We start from the raw sequence: 16,293 nt of genomic DNA on the forward strand, positions 1-16,293 counted from the left end.
CTACCAGTTTGGATTCAGTACAACAAAGGAAAAAAAAAAGAAAAGCATTTTGAGAATTGTGTTTGCGAATAGGTAAACCAGAAGCAAACATGAGCAGCATTAGGGATGACTCAACATGCGACTCTGCAGCAAGCATAATAAGAATCCTTAGAGTGGGATAATAGATTTAGTGCATTTACGTAAGTTCTGTTTGAAGTCTGCAGGCATTAAACTGCAATTCTGAATGAGAACGGATTTTTTCCACATTAAGAAAAACGCAGTAGCAGAGATTTCAGAGACTCCTTCTTTAAAAGGTTATTTTATTTTTTCAATTTTTTTTTTTACTCATACTTAGGAAAGAGTTTTAGAGGGATACATGTTTTTTGTGGCATTAAATGCTATATTTCTAATCCAGTGTTCTGGACTGTAAGTTCTTAGAAGGCTTCTCTCGTGTTTTTTCTTACTTAAATGGCAGTGTGGCTGAGCATTATTCATCTGAATGTCCTGGATGAAGCACCCTGTGCCTTAAAAAGGAAGCTGAATTATACAGGAAATCAAGAACTGAACTTTCCTTTGTTCTCGTAGGCATTTGTAGAGGGGAAAATGGTATGTGCAGGCTAGGGCATGCATTAATATCTTAATTATATAGCTGAAATTGGTTTTGTAAAGGTAACTCTAATAGGGTGTATTTTAGGTAATCACACAGTAGGTGAGAACACAGGATGTTTGTTGCTGCACAGTAGGAACAAGTAGGTGTCACAACTGGAGATAGGTATGTTAACACCAGCAGTTTGGGTCCTGTTGATGATCAGGTCTGAAGAAGGCTGCCAGCCTTGATGTTCTGGTTTTTTGATGAAAGAAGATTAAAGGAACTGAGAGAGTACTTGGGACTCCTACACAGGACAGCTGTGTAAATAAAACCTTTCTTGCAAGCGATGGGCCTCAGTGATACCAAAACTATTCAATTTTCTAGGTAATTACATGATTCTAGTTAAGGTTTGGGGCTGGGATTCTGTTTTGTTATTTTTTTGGAGTGGAAATTGAGATCTGATCAGAAGACATGGTTGAACTTTTGATGAGTCACTGATGATTACCATCTTTGCCTGTAAATTATTCTTTTTTTTTCTTATTATACCAAGGAGAGATCCTCATCTCTAGCTGTTTGTTAGAACAGGTGAAGGTTTGCTTAACAAGCTGACGTTGCTTTGCTCTTGTCATGGTTTGAGATAGCCCCAACATCCGATTCCCTAGCTCCATTCCCCCTCCCACATCTCAACCTAATGTGAGATGGGTTTTTCCAGACAAAACACACCAGACTCAAAGCGGGGAAAGGGAAATATATTACAATGACTGTACAAATAAATACCATATCACATTATACACATGATCACAAACTATCTCTACCATGACATATGTATTTACAATGGATCAGATCTCTTCTCTCCTCCAAATAAAAGTCCAGGAGGGAAAGAAGGACAGATCCCTTCCAGTCTCTGAACAGCAGCATCTTCTGAAGGCAGCAGGTTTCTTCTCATCTCATGCAGCAGCTGATAGCTGGCTTTCTGCCAGCGTCCACGAGGGAGGTATTCAAGCTCCCCCGGCCCCATCGCCTCACAACCGAGGGGTCTTCCGTGGACTTCGTAACCCCAGACAAGGTCGTTTCACCACGTCATATCACGAAGACACAGGGGGGTCTTCGTGACGGTCTGGTATCTCTTGCAGGGCCTCTGTGCCCTGTCTCTCAGGCTGCCACCGTGGCAGCAGTGCAAGGGGGGGAAGCCAAGGTCGCCCCCCCCACATTCCATCTGGCCGTCCCGGTCCAGCTGCGGGACGCTCCGAGCTTCTCAGCTCCTCTCTCTCCGGTGCTGCATGTCTAAAACTGCTCTCCAAAATAGGAGTCCATGTCCCTCTTCTCCAAGAGGGATCTCAAGGGAGTTTTGGGGGAGTGTGGTACAGTCTTACCCCCAAGAACTCTGTAGCTCTCAGTTGCTGGCTCTCCTTTCCTCGGCTCTCCTTCCAGGAGTCTTTTCTCTGGTGCTGCATGTTGCTTCTCTGCTCCTTCAGTTCAGGTCTTATCTCTGGCTCTCTGCCACCGTTTCTCTGGTCAGCGTCGGCTGCTGCTCTGTGCCCATGGAGAAAAACATCTCCCGGCATACTACAGGCACCTAGCCCAGCTTTATGCTGTTCCAGGTCCCTGCAGCCCCAGCCAGGGGCTGGGAGGGGGCCAGAGGCCCCAAGGGGCTCAGAGCCCCTACCTCGTGGCTCTACAACATGGCCACCTCTCCTACAACAACCCTACAACTCTTCTTTTCCGGTCTGGTTGTGATATGTTTACATTTCTGCAGGAGCGTCCATTGGGCAGAACTTCAAAACTTCCAGGGGTTTCCACCCCTTGGGGTCTACCACTTCTCCCAGCCTCTGGGGAAAACGAGGTTCAAACCACTACAACACTGTAAAGGAAGGGTTTTGCAATGAAATAGTTATTGAATTCAGCAGTACTTCCCACATATCTTGGTATGTGTTTGATCTGTTCTAAGTATTTTTAAATTCTGTTTGGTGCAGCACTGATAATAAACTGGGAAATCAAAGAATTTGTACTCTCTTGGCACCACTCAGAAAGACACATTTCTCTCTTCTAAGCTGTTACGGGATGTAATCTTTTGTAGGTATTGAATTTGTATAAGCAGTAACTTTTTTTCTGAGTCTCCCTCTTGGTTCATTCAGTTGAGGTGTTTGTGCATGGGTGTGCGTCATACTGGTGCTTGCTCTGTAAGGGAAAGATTGCTTGTTTTACCTTAAAAGAGGGACTTAGCCTGTTCTATAACATACCTCAGTACTGATAGTATATAATCTGGAAAAAAGCAACATGCAACTGTGAAGAGAACTCTGCAGGCACACAGTGAACAAAGGCAGACGTGGACCTCCATGCCAAGCCGTGCATCTCTCAGTTGAGGAGTCTCTCTTCCTAGCTCTGGATCCAACAGAAGAGGGAGAAGGAGGGTACAGGTGGGCAGCAGAAGGGTTAGAACACAGGGGTCATACATTCTGTCTCTCTCTCTGAATGAGGGGATACCTGTTTTTTGGGAGCTAGGAACATTGTGTTGTGTGATGGGAGTATGAAATTTGGTCACTTTATGTGACAAGTACTATGTCCTAGTTTCAGTTCCAAAAAGACGGGAAGAGGAATGTCCTGAAAAGAAATCACACTGTCAGGTTTAAATTTGGGAAGACTGTTGTCTTTCTGATGGCCTTGTTACAGGGATGGAGGAAAAAAGCAAAATAGTGAATGTGCCATCAGACATGCTGGGATATTGGATTGTGCTTCAGTAATGCATACAGTGCAGTCTGCTAGTTCCCAAGATGATCTCTTATATTTTGCATTTCATGAATTATGCATTTTTAAGATGGCAGCCTCCAAAAACGTGAGGGAGTCAAATGTGAAGCAAGTCTTTTAGAGACTGACTGACTTGAGAAAGAAGCAGGTGTTGCAGATGTCTCTTACTTTCTTTTTTTTCTGGCCTTTTTTGTTGGTTTTGTTCTACTGCGTGTCTCTCCTGCTGACTTTGTGGGTAGTAAAAGCTTAAGGTTTGGCATTAGCAGGAAGCTTATGTGGCATGAAAAGAAAACACAATGTACTACTTGCATTGTAAGATAAACACTATCAGCTCCTAATCCAGCTCTGTTCAGCCTCTGTTCATCCAAATTTAAGCATGGGAGAAGAGTCAGGCCTCCCTGTCTTCATGGTGATGCTCATGGTCAGTCTTCAAAAAAATGTGAGCCCAGGAGCTGGTGGCAGCACCGGCCTCCTGAGGAACAGGATGAATTGTGTCCATATCACAGGGAATGGATTTAAAAATCTGTGAGCCTATTTCACTCCCCCCACCAGTGTGTTATTAATTTAATTGCTCTTCAGTTTCTGAGAGGGCTGGGAGGGGGTGGAAATATCTATTTTAAACTGCTGCCTTCTTTAATTTATGTTCATGATGTATTTTTACCAGCAACACTTCACAATCCAACTGCCATTTCTAAATGTCATTTACTTGAATAAAAAATGTAATTACATTTCTAAGTGTGACATAAGCACCAGAAGTAGTAACTGAATCACAAAGTGCTGTTTGAACAGCAGCTTTCCCATGACAGGAGGGAAAGTTTATGAAGTCCAGGGTATGCTGTAATACAAGTGTAGCAAAAATACTCAAAATCACTTGTTTGCTGGTTTTCCCATCTCCCATTAGGCTTTCTATTAGAGTAATACCTATTTATAAATTCCCCGTATTAAATAAAAAGGGGTGAACAATATTTGGTTATCTGATGTTCTGTGACATGGATTTGTTGTTTTGATGGGAATGAGTAAGCCAGTGCTTCCCAGCACTCTTTGAAGGGCAGTTGCTCATGCACCTGTTAACCATATGCATTGAAAAGGGGGCTTGTTGAACTCCAGTACTTTTTTTTAGGATTATTACCATCAAAAGCTTTTTCAGAAGATTGCTTGATTCAGTTTAAAAGCTGATACAAACTTCTCATCTTTCTGCCTGTAAAAGATGTAAAAGGAAGATATTTTGCATTCCCATGTATTTGGTACTCCATAAAGCAAAGTATGTCATTTTAACAGATGAACCAGCTCTTGCTTTTTATAGACCCAGTTTGTTCAAAATTGGGAGTCATTTTAAGTAACGAAATTAAAATATCTTCCTTTTGATACTGTATGTTTAAATTGGTGTTAACAAATTTAATTTTAAATATCATTGTTTTGTATACAACAGTGTAAATCCAGAATACCCACTGATCCATGGGCTGAATGTTTGTAAGCCGTCAAGTTCCATTCTAGTTGACAGAAGGTTCAGTTATTCAGAGTTCCCTGAGGTTTTTCAATACTGATGCCTTTATTCTAAAAAAGAGAGAGAAAAAATTGTGATGGCTTGATTCTGCTGATACTGTCATCTGTTACTAATTCTCAGCTGTTGCTCTCTATGTAGAAATTTGTGTCCTTATTGACAATGTACTTACTAGTGTCCCTAGTAAGATGTGTGAGTGTGTGTATATGGGTCTGTGAGCATTAAGTGGGAGTGTCCCAGTGTTTCCATGAGGTTTTCCATTTCCAAACCTTACAACTGATGTTTTGCTGTCCGTTACTTGGCATCAGTCATAAATATTTCCTGGGGCTTCAGGTTTTTGATCTTCTTGGTTATTCATGAATGCATTTCCTGCTTTTTACTCCTCAGCGTGTGCAGGGAAAACTCCCGGTCATGCTACATATGCACACTTTGGTGCAACCTATGAGCAGAAGCTAAGAGAAGACCTGTCTCTCATCTCGTATGTTCACAGCACACAGTTTTTGTGTAAATGGGAACTAGCAGCCCAACCCCATCTCAAATTACCTCTTTAAAGTTTATTAACACCTTTTCATTTACAGCTCTTGACCTGCCTTTTATTCATGGGACAGATGAGGTCTGTGTCTTGCCACCAGATGACTTGCATACGGCATCCTGTAATAAAACTTCTTCAGACAACAGAATATTTGGAAAAGCCAAGTACCAGTAGTGCTCTGTATATATGCAACAGTGCTTGTAAAATGCGTGCGTTGCTGTTTATCTCGTTGCCAAGGTTGGGATTCGTATGTAACTCTTTGACTGGATAGTTGTCAACAGTGCATGGGCTTAACTTTTCTTGGAAAACTTAAGCCCTCTTAAATTTCCTGTTAAAGCCAGGAGGGGCAGAAGTTCAGCTGACATAAAACTATGCTGAATGAGTAATTCCCTCTGTGGACTCTCCGTAGAAGGATCTTTACAGCCCTCTCTGGGGATGCCTTTATAAAAAGTTGAGCTCTCATAAAGTTTTTTACTAAAGACATAATAACAGAGCAGCTGTTGATCATAAACTCTGGGAATTTCCTATACTCAAATTTCATCCAGAGGACGAATTTCTCACTTAGGGAGCAGATGCTGCCTTTGACAACTATTCAGTCCCGAGGCCCTCTCTCAGTTGTAGGTCTTCTTATCAACAACAGACAACCCTAACCTTTCCTAACCCTGTCTGTAATGCCAACGGCATGACAGAACCGTGTCCTCATTTATGTCTGTAAGAACAGTGAAAGTGCACCCCCTTTGTTATGATCTCCTGAGGTTTCTACCAAATCCCTGAGGAGTTTTAAATTGACCCTAAACTTACCCAGATTGAGGCAGGAACATTCCTTTAATTCCCCAGGCAGTTGTATGATGCTCAGTCAGCTAATATTGCCTTGTATGGCCCACTTGTCAACTACAAGTAAGTCCTAGGAACTCCTGGTCTTTAAAGCCGTGACTTAAGAGACAAAGTAATGACGGTACAGGTCATCCTGAAGTAAAAAAAAAAAATAAATTTTTTTGTTTAGTTGGTTTTTGGGGTTTTTTTGTTTTATTGAACAGTTGCTTGGATACCAGTCTTCCTGTGACTCCATTGTAACTATATATATAGTTACAATACAGTAACTATACATATAGTTATATCCACTGTGTAGAGGAAAGCTTGGAAATGTGAACTATGTGCACTCAAACCCCAAGAAACTTGAAAAACTAAGTATATAAAGTATATGTATATGTATTAAGTAAAATATAGTCATCTTTTATATGTCATGTTTTGTATTTCATTTGGAGTGGTATCATACTTGGATGATTTTTCTCTTTGTAAGAAAACAAATCAAAACAAGTATTTCAAAATAGTGATAAGATTTTTTCCTCTCTTTTTATGTCTCTTTTAGGAAGGCATGAGGTGTGGTCCTGGACAACAGCTACCAAGGAATCCTTGTGTTTCATGTGGCAAAAAGTGAAAGTGCAGCTAATGCTAAGCATGTCTTTCCTTGCTGCTGTTTTTTGGTATTGTAGAAGGCTATACAGCTTTTTAGCACAGCTACTGAAATGGTAGGTTTTTATTAAGCAGACTTCAATCTTCCCTGCTGTTGCTTATTTCAGTAAATACTGACCTCTTACACCTTCTCATTGACACCTGTTTTATCATTTGTATTTCAGGTGGAGCAACTACCTTCAGAGAAAACTCATAAGTAATCTTTTTGTTGTCATACCACATTCATTAATCCCCCTGCAACTCCCTTTTAGATGTAGAACAGCAGAAGGTAACTAATCTATGAATCAATCTCAATTTAGGGAATCTCAGTGTGCTGACAGAAGTTGATCTACTTGGTTATAGTGCGAGAGAATGGAAAGGAGAAACAAAGCAGGCCAAACACATGAGGGAGGTAAGAATTAAATTTTAATCTCTGCATGAGGACGAGGGAGAACTAGTACCTGGGAAAGGAATAGCACTCCCAGTGCAACCAGCTGCAGCAGCTGCCAGAGCCTGCTACACTGGCTTATCAAATGAAAAGCAAAAAGGGCAGCATGAACATGGGTCTAAATAAAGGTTGCAACAGTATGGGCCAAAATGTTGATGAAGTTTTAGTTTTGCATATTCTCTGAATTCTCCCCTCTAGCACCAGCAACACACACAGCGCCCTTAAGGAAAATCATCCCCAGTGCTAAAGCCCAAATAATTTGGTCTTAGGTGCTGTCACTTGGCCAGCCTTTGATTTAAAGTAAAAACTCTCATTCCAGGGAGGAATGAAGCATCAAATCCAGTTCTCTTCAAAGCTCTGAAGGTCCATGTGACAGCAGCCAGTGCTTGGCAGCCTTCCCAGCAGCCGCTAAGGCCCCTTGTCCCCGGCGCCATCAGCTGCAGCTGGAGGCAGGCAGGGCAGGAGCTTGCATGTGACCTGTGCCGGCTTGGGTGGTGCCCAGCAGGCATCGAGCCAGTGTGTTGGGCAGTGGCCATCCCATGCCTCTGCACACCATCCCTCTGCTCCAGCTTTGTGCCGGCATCTTTGCCTGCGGAAGGTGCTGCAAGCAAGACACACACAGCTTAAGTGCACCAGCGTATTTGGCATGTGTGTAGCTCTAGGTCATGGTATTCGAATCACAGAGCAAATGCATACCAAGAAGGACTTAGGGTAAAAAGAAGCTGATAAGGCTAAACAGCAGCATAAGGGAATTATAGAAAAAAGAAAATAGTTTTCAGAAAGCTGGAGTTGTGTTCATTTGATGAACAGAGAAAAGATCCAACTTAGCCACGTTAAATGCAAGAAGGCAGCAATGCCAGAAGTTCACAGAACAACACAGAAGGCCAAAAACTATTTGGAGGAACAAGTAACAAAAAGATAGCAAAACTTCTAATAAATTTGCAAGCACATACTGGGCAAAAAGGCCTTTCAGAAAATCCATGAGCCTTCTAGATGATAAGACTTGAAAAGGAAACTCCTATATATGGAGCAGCCAATGGATGGCTGGTTATATCAGGGAGAAGTTGTCACTGTAAGGAGCACATCTTAGGATGAGGTTTTGTGAGATCCTTAACTAGCGTAACATGCTTGCTGTTCCCAAAAGGGCCAATCCCGTGTTTGTCTTGTCGCTCCTTTCTCACCTAGTTCTAGCTAAGCAGTCCCTCTCCCTCTTTTGTGCTGGCTCTCACGTCTTCTCTTGGATGTGGTCCACCCTGATGGTGAGCTGATAGAGCAGGTCATCCAGCAGGAGCCTTCTCAGAGCCCCCCAAGCTTGCTGAAGCAGCAGGAAGATTTCAGTAGGCTTACTATCACAGCTGATAAAGTAAGAGTTAGGGGAGACAATGCAGCTGAGAAGTGGTGGTGGGATGGGGTGAGGAAGGAACAGAGATGAAAGAGGACCAGGGATTGAGAGCATCCTGCTGCCCCCTTCAGGAAGCAAACTGTAAGAGTGATGCAGCGGCCTGTGGGACTTTTCCTAATTCTCTGCAAGTTTATTGCTCCAAATTGTCTCAACAAGGGCTCAGATAGGAGCCAGAGATAATGCAGAGGAAGTGCAGGGAGTGTGTAGCTGGAACAAGGGCTGCCCGCTTCAGCACAGAGCTGCCAGATCTGCTCAGCCTCAGGTCACCATTGCACAATGGATTCAGGTCAGTGTAAGGAGATGTTTTTGCCAAAAGGAGTTTTCTCCAGATACCTGTTTCTGCCTTTTTGCTGCTGCATCTCATGTGTCAGTGCAAGTTGCGAAGTGGCTGAGGTTAAAGCTATTATGCCACAGAAATCTTTGCTGATGTGCTGTAATTTGGTTGACCATGTGAATGTTTACGCTAGCAACAGTGCAGAGACTTGAACAAGTCCCTTGGGTTTTTAGAGAGTGCAGAGTCACTCTTAAGGGGCAATGCCAGTTTAGGGTGTTTGCAAAAACCACAGTGGTGTAACACTTTTGTGTATATAAAACTTAAAAAATATACTCTCTTATTTTCCTAGCCCTCTCTTATGAGTAGTTTGAAACTGGACTACAAACAACATGGGTTTTGTCCAAGATTTAAAATTTTTTATTGCTATTTTTTTTTCTTTTCCTAGGCTTATGAAGAATTGTTTTGGAGCTGTCATATCAAATACCTGAGACAAGTCAGGAGAGACAACTATAGTGCAGTAAGAGCGGTGCTTTTTCAGATATTCAGCCAAGGCATTCCTTTTCCTTCATGGATGAAGGAAAGAGATATATTGAAGGTAAAATTCATGTTCTAAATGAACACAATTCAGCTATCCTTGCACAGCAGAAGGAAGCTTTGTTCAGTGTGGAAACTGACGTGTTGGCTGTCGAAGTAGAGAATCATTATCCGAATTTAAAGAGAAGGTTTTCAAACCCATTTAACTACTTAACTGAAAAACTGTCCATGATATAAGCATACCTATGTGAACATGATATTAATAATGATATTAAATATATATATATAAATAATGATATTAATAAATTATATTTAAAAACAAAAAGATAAAGGAAAGATAAGAAAAAGTGGATGGATAAATTTTACTGCCACCCTGACAGATATCACTCCCTTAACACAACAGGATATTTGAATCCTCGTCATCCGCATCCATGCAAAGTCCAGTGGCTTACTTGGGAACTGCTATGTTGCTGGAGCAGCAGAAATCCTGCCCTGGGCTCCAGATAGCTGCCTGTAGAGATGCATGTGCAGCCTGGAAGGTGTCTGTAATCTTAAGTACCTCACTGAATTTGGAAATACCCAGCTTTTCCAAAGTGGGGGTTATATATTTTGCTGAGAGCATATTTTCATCTTTTTTTGACTGACCCTGTTTTAAAAGTTTCTTAAGGACTTGGCAGTCAAATGGATCCTCCTTCATAGCAGTTGAGTTATGAGGCTGATTTTTTTACAACTAGATGATAGAACCACATCGTAAATTGTATGTAGACAAGTTTATATAACTTTATATTCTACTTCTTGTTATGATTATGATTAGCTTGCCTTTTGTTTTTTTCCCAGCTTCCTGAAAAGCTTTTGTATTCTCAAGGTTGTAACTGGATTCAGCAATACAGTTTTGGGCCAGAAAGATACACAGGTCCCAATGCGTTTGGGAAATTGCGCAAATGTATGGAGGCATTAAAGACAAATGTGAGTATTTAGGAAATGGTTGGGAGGAATAAAAGCCCTGAGGAATGGTTTGAGACAGAGTTAGAGAACTGCTTCTGGTTACATATTTCTGTGGCAGTCAGCCTCTCTCCCAGGTTCAGACTGCTGAGTTACTTGGGAAGGCCATCACCTCTCCTGCAGGGGAATCCAGCTTTTGGGGATCCACTAGGCTGAGTACTCAAAAGTCCTCTGCAAGTTAGGGAGGCCATCCTCCCCACAGCTGTTGTTATGTGGCTAGTCCTTGCCATCAAGTGCAGTATTTCATCATTTTGATTAAAAATAAACATGCTGTATGAGATGCTTCTGGATTACCTCCCCAAATGGGAAGGAGCAAACAGATGGTGCATTTTCTTCTCCAACTATTGTATTTCCTTTGCATTTAAAGTGGATTTTCTTAAAGAAAAAAGTTTCAAGGCAACAGAATGAATAAATCCTTACAATTAAGAAATTGTTTGAGAGCAGCTCTGAAACAGCATCAGCATTATGCTGTTGCTGGGAATGAGGTCTAGCTCCCAACTTCATTTTATTTTTATAAAGATGGTGTTTGGCCAGTGAGATGGATTTTTGCCTATTTTCACTAGGAGGAGTCTCTGCTTTCTTTCCCATTGCCACAGAATTTTCATTGTCATAGAATCATAGAGTCATTTAGGTTGGAAAGGACCTTTAAGATCATTCACTCTTTGCAACTACCTGAAAGGAGGTTGTAGCCAGGTGGGCATTGGTCTCTTCTCCCAGGCAACCAGCAGTAGGACAAGAGGGCATGGTCTTAAGCTGTGCCAAGGGTGGTTTAAGTTGAATATTAGGAAAAATCTTTTTACAGAGAGAGTAATCAGACATTGGAATGGGCTGCCCTGGAAGTTTTTAAGATGAGACTGGATGTGGCACTTAGTGCCATGGTCTAGTAGCCATGACGGTGTTGGATCAAGGGTTGGACTTGATGATCGCAGAGGTCTTTTCCAACCCGGTTGATTCTATGATTCTATTATCAAGTCCAACCATTAAGCCAGCACTAAACCATGTCCCCAGGTCCCATATTTACACATATTTTAAATATCTTCAGGGACACTGACTCAATTACTTCCCTGGACAGCCTCTTTCAATGCCTGACAACCCTTTTGATGAAGAATTATTTCATAATATCCAATCTAAACCTTGCCTGGCACAACTCGAGGCCTTTTCCTCTTGTTCTATCACATTAGTTGGGAGAAGAGACTAACCCCTACCTCGCTACAGCCTCCTTTCAGGTAGTTGTAGAGAGTGACAAGGTCTCTCCTTGAGCCTCGTTTTCTCCAGGTTTTCAAGGTGTGGCCTCACCAGTGCCGAGTACAGGGGGACGATCACTGATCCTGCTGGCCAAGTTATTCCTGATACAGGCCAGGATGCCATTGGCCTTCTTGGCCACCTAGTCACACTGCTGGCTCATGCTCAGTCAGCTGTTGACCAGCACCCTCAGGTCTTTTTCCACTGAATAACTTCACAGCCACTCTTTCCCAAGCCTGTAGCGCTGTCTGGGGTTGCTGTGACCCACAGGAGCAGGAACCAGCACTTGGCTTTGTTGAACCTCATACGATTGGCCTTGGTCATCTTGTGGGTTGCTGCCTGCAAATGCTGTTGTGCCTGAGCTGTGTTGGTTAATAAGTGCTTTATGCTTAGAAAAGGTATCTCTTCCTGTTTTGCAATCTTTTGTGTTAAATAGATTTCTTAATAATTTTATTAATATTCTTCTGTGTGTTTTCCAGTGGGCTGAAATAAGTGCTACTAAAGATCATGAAAAAAGAGGAAACATGTGTAATACACTCTTTTCTGATGAAAGCAAGGAACACAAACTATATGAGGCCATAAAGTTCATCATGCTCTATGAAGTTGTTGAAGCCTATGAGCAGATAAAGAACAGGGAAGAACCTGTACATAACCTTTTTAGCCTTCTTTTTGCTCGTGATACTTCATCTGACCCTCTGAGTTTCATGATGAATCATCTGAACTCCATAGGTGACTCTATTTGCCTAGACCAGGTAAGGATACAAATGAAATATAAATCACAAAACTTATTCCATCTCTGATGTGATTAGATAATTTAATTATACATCATCCATGATAGCTGGCCCATTTTCTTCTTTGGGATGCAGGGAAGTGGACTGAGGATAGCCATTTATTTTCTAGGAAAGAAAACATAGTAAGAGTGGACAGTTTTCTTGCTGGGACAAAAATAAATGCTGTGGGCTGTCAGTAAGACATAGTTTAGAAAAACAATACCTTTGATATATAAAATAATTTTAGATTATGCAGTTTTGACCTGTTGTTTTACTTTTCCTCTCTGTTCCACTATGCCAAACCCTGTAGCATCCCTCTGTTTTTTCCCCATTCTTTGGTTCCCATGAGATTTAATGTCTGTTAAAAGTACATAATGTGAACTCTACTGTTCATATAAATATGAACCTTAACATATAAATATGTTAAGGTTTTTGCTTCCTATTTTATATTTAGTGAGGAGTTAAGTACTGACATCTAAGCTCCATGCTGCCAGCCTGCAAGTAGTTTCCCTTTCCAATGGCTGCAATTACTTTTTATAATCAATTTCAGTTATCGAGTCAACTGTTACATGACACAGTCATCTTTAGGAGCTGTTTGATTATAACTGGATTCTGCTCTGTCTGTCTTTGCCCAAGGAAATGGACTTTCCCCAAAGCATTTCTCCAGACTAAGCAATCCTTTGCAAGAAGTGTCAATGAAGATGCCAGTTCTCAAGTTTCATATATGTGAAGTACAGGGAAATTTTTTCCCTTTGCTATTATATTTTCCTTATGTAGCAAGTGATCACAAGGTGGCAGACTTCCCATTTTTCAAGGTCTATCAATTTTTTGATAATAGCTAGTCCTTTCTTGCTCCACGCTATGCTGTGTGAGCTGGCTTTGGGAGCAGGTTATGTATCCTATCAGGTGGAGGAGGGATGTTTCCAAAGTGTCAAGCATTAACCAGAATATCCTCTGCATGCAAAAGAGCAGTAGAAGGACTGTTGAGAATACCTTCAAACTTTTAATTTGCTTACTCCTCTTGCAAAAGGGCCCCTTTTATTCCTGTCTGCTGTTTTGAAGCTAAATGACTTGCTCTAACTTGGATTATCATGAGTTTAGTTTTCTACATCTAGAAATAAATGTCTTACATATGTCTTTCATTTTTAGGTTGAACTGTTTCTTCTTGGATATGTACTTGAAGTAAAGATAAGAGTTTACAGACTGCATAGGTTTAATACTGAGGAATTTCAAGTAAACTATCCTGATGAATACCGAAGGGAATGGAATGAGATTTCTCTCCTGACTGAGGATGACCACTACTATCACATCCCCCTGTTCAGAACGTGAAGGACCAGTGACTTGTTTTTCCTTTGTAAAATATAGTGAGTGACCAGTTCCAGTGAATTAGGTTTCTAATCATTAGCAGTAAAATCTTGAGAATGCTCGTTAATGATTACAGAATGATTTATGGGTTTATTGTGTAAACATTTTGCTTTCCCATTGCAGATCAGTTCACCAGCAGTCAGACATAAAAACCGTAAAACATATTGCTATAGTGTCTGGGGAAAAAAAAAGTCGCATTTGAGGGTTGTCAGACAAAAAAAAATTGGACTGCCTGACAAAGAAAGCAAAGGTAATGCTGGGTTTTCGATTACTGGCTTAAGGGTTAAACTCAAGTGCCTGGATGGGTTAAACTCAAGTGCCTAAAGCAATGAGACTACCTTTCCCTACTGCCTGTCTATCTCTAGCTTAGGGAGGATGAATCACAGAAGAAGCAACTCTTGGGGTCCCACAGTTTATACTGTGGGTATTTAAGTTGTATTGACTTGGGGCTGCCTGGCATGGGAGGACGTAAACTGGGGCCTTTGTGTAGCTGCTTCAAATCTCACTTGGCTTCCCTTGTTGCTGGAGTGCCTCTCTCCAGGGATGGGCAGAGCAAGCAGCTGCAGGCTGTACTTACTTCAGGCATGAGAAATTAAGCTGTCTGCACCCAGCAGTGATATCTGAAGGTGAAGAACTTTTACACAGGGGAAACCAACAAGAATACTGTGCCAGATGGATGGAAGATCGCTTTATAAGTGAGGAAAGTACGTAGCTTTCTCAGAGCTAAAAAGGCCACTACTAATCGGTCACAGGCAACAGAGTTAGACCCAGTAGCTGCGTGTGGTTTTTGTCAAGTTGTAAATCCTTTAAGGGATGATTCCAACATTACCTACCAAGATTTCCTTTGCAATTCATCTGAGAAAACTGTGCATGGAATACATTCACAAACACTGCATTTTTCAGAAAATATTCATTTTCTATGCATTATGTGAATTCAGTAGTGTTGCATACATGTTTTATCCTCTGAGTATGTATTAAACTCCTTGGTTAAGATTGCTATCACTTATTTAGATCTCCATGTTTGAAGAATTCTGTCTGGGACAACTAAATGAAATTTACCTTACTACATGGAACATTTTGCTCAGTTCTGTTTTCTAAAAGAATCAATTGTGTTTTGATTATTTCAAAATAAGGGACCTTAATTTGAAGAAATCTTAGATCTCGCAAAATATTTGTGAAAAGCTTACAGTGCCGTAGGCGTACGGTTGTATTGAAGAAAACAGGATTAATTAAGAAACAAAGCCTCTCCTTTCTTTATCCTGGAGATACGAGGACAGGCAGGTTTGTTTTTCAGTTCCTTCAGGAGAAAATGCTAACCAGTAATAAAAATGTGAACAGGGCCTGCAGGAGCTAAGGCAGTTGCATGAGGTATTTAAATGTAATGCTTGGAGTCAATGGAGAGTACTCAGTTCCTTTGTGTAAAGGAAAGAAATTTTATCCCTTACGCTCCTTTTATTTGTATGTATATGTATATATATTTATAAACACAAACACTTAAGTTCTGTATTGTAGCAGTTTTTTTTCCTGGAAGTGTTTCTGAGTTCAGTTTTGTTCAGTAACTTGTAGCTTTTAATTAAGAAGGTTTGATAGCTGTAATAATTTCATCTCATCAAAACTTGCATAGCAAATACTTTATTTATTAAAAAGAACTCTTTTTCACTGAATGAAATAATTTTATTACTTTAGATTTGGTTCTGCTCTGCATGGGGAAATGTTGTAATGCTTGAGTGTAGAATATTGCTGTCTATTTTGCATCAACAGTAACATTTACAGCTATCAATAAACTTGTCTATATTTTATTCTTGTTTTGGTGCAAGCAGACATACAAAAAAAAATGTATTTTTATAGTGGGCTTTTTAATGATTTGCATATTATTTATGAATAGAAATACAAAAACATTACAGCTGAAAGTGATAAATTGTCAAAATGTACATTTTTGTGATCTTGAACATATTAATAGCAGGTGATTAATAAAGATCTAACACAGACAGTGGAATTTACCTCACCAATTTGTATGTCTCCATCTGAACTAGGTCATCTTGGGCTCTCTGCCTTGTCAGTGGCACACAGACAGCCAGAGGAGTGGGTCTCCACCAGGGAGCTGGCAGTGATCAGCATAAATCTCTCTGCCCTAGATATTTGAAGTTAGGTGAGATTTTGTCCCAGTAATCCAGAAAGGACATATGGAAACAGATCTGCTGGCTTATCAGATGTCAGAGGTAGTAGCCAAATCATGACAGGAACAGAAATGGGATGTGAAGAAAGGAGCTACAGGTGAGGATAATCACAAGTCAGAGATAAATGCAGAGAGAGCTCTACACAGGATCTTAAGAAACATCAAGACAGGCTTGGGGCTGCACTGAGTTTTAATCGGTCACTCTGATAATATACTTTACAGATGTATAAAGCCAGAAATACTAATTTTTACATATAATGAAATACATGTATATTATATATG

At 40.8% G+C, this 16,293-nt stretch overlaps 1 protein-coding gene across 1 annotated transcript; it reads left to right on the forward strand.

The window, feature by feature from the left end:
* Positions 1 to 6,715: 6,715 nt before the first annotated feature.
* OTULINL (OTU deubiquitinase with linear linkage specificity like) lies at positions 6,716 to 15,840 on the forward strand. Its single transcript, XM_039383057.1, has 7 exons — positions 6,716 to 6,875; positions 6,984 to 7,015; positions 7,119 to 7,210; positions 9,368 to 9,517; positions 10,294 to 10,422; positions 12,180 to 12,452; positions 13,620 to 15,840. The coding sequence occupies exons 1-7, from the start codon at positions 6,769 to 6,771 to the stop codon at positions 13,797 to 13,799; spliced, it is 963 nt and encodes a 320-aa protein (XP_039238991.1). The 5' UTR covers positions 6,716 to 6,768; the 3' UTR covers positions 13,800 to 15,840.
* The last annotated feature ends 453 nt before the right edge of the window (positions 15,841 to 16,293 follow it).

Source organism: Pipra filicauda, unplaced genomic scaffold, assembly GCF_003945595.2.
Source record: "Pipra filicauda isolate LSUMZ 115617 unplaced genomic scaffold, ASM394559v2 scaffold297_size1274073_pilon, whole genome shotgun sequence".
Taxonomy (NCBI): domain Eukaryota; kingdom Metazoa; phylum Chordata; class Aves; order Passeriformes; family Pipridae; genus Pipra; species Pipra filicauda.

Bases quoted from the DNA above. Each gene is read 5' to 3' on its own strand.
- OTULINL (XM_039383057.1), top strand. From the start codon at position 6,769: ATGTGGCAAAAAGTGAAAGTGCAGCTAATGCTAAGCATGTCTTTCCTT. The intron at 9,518-10,293 runs GTAAAATTCATG...TTTTTTTCCCAG, and splicing joins AGGAAAGAGATATATTGAAG to CTTCCTGAAAAGCTTTTGTA. The intron at 10,423-12,179 runs GTGAGTATTTAG...TGTGTTTTCCAG, and splicing joins TGGAGGCATTAAAGACAAAT to TGGGCTGAAATAAGTGCTAC.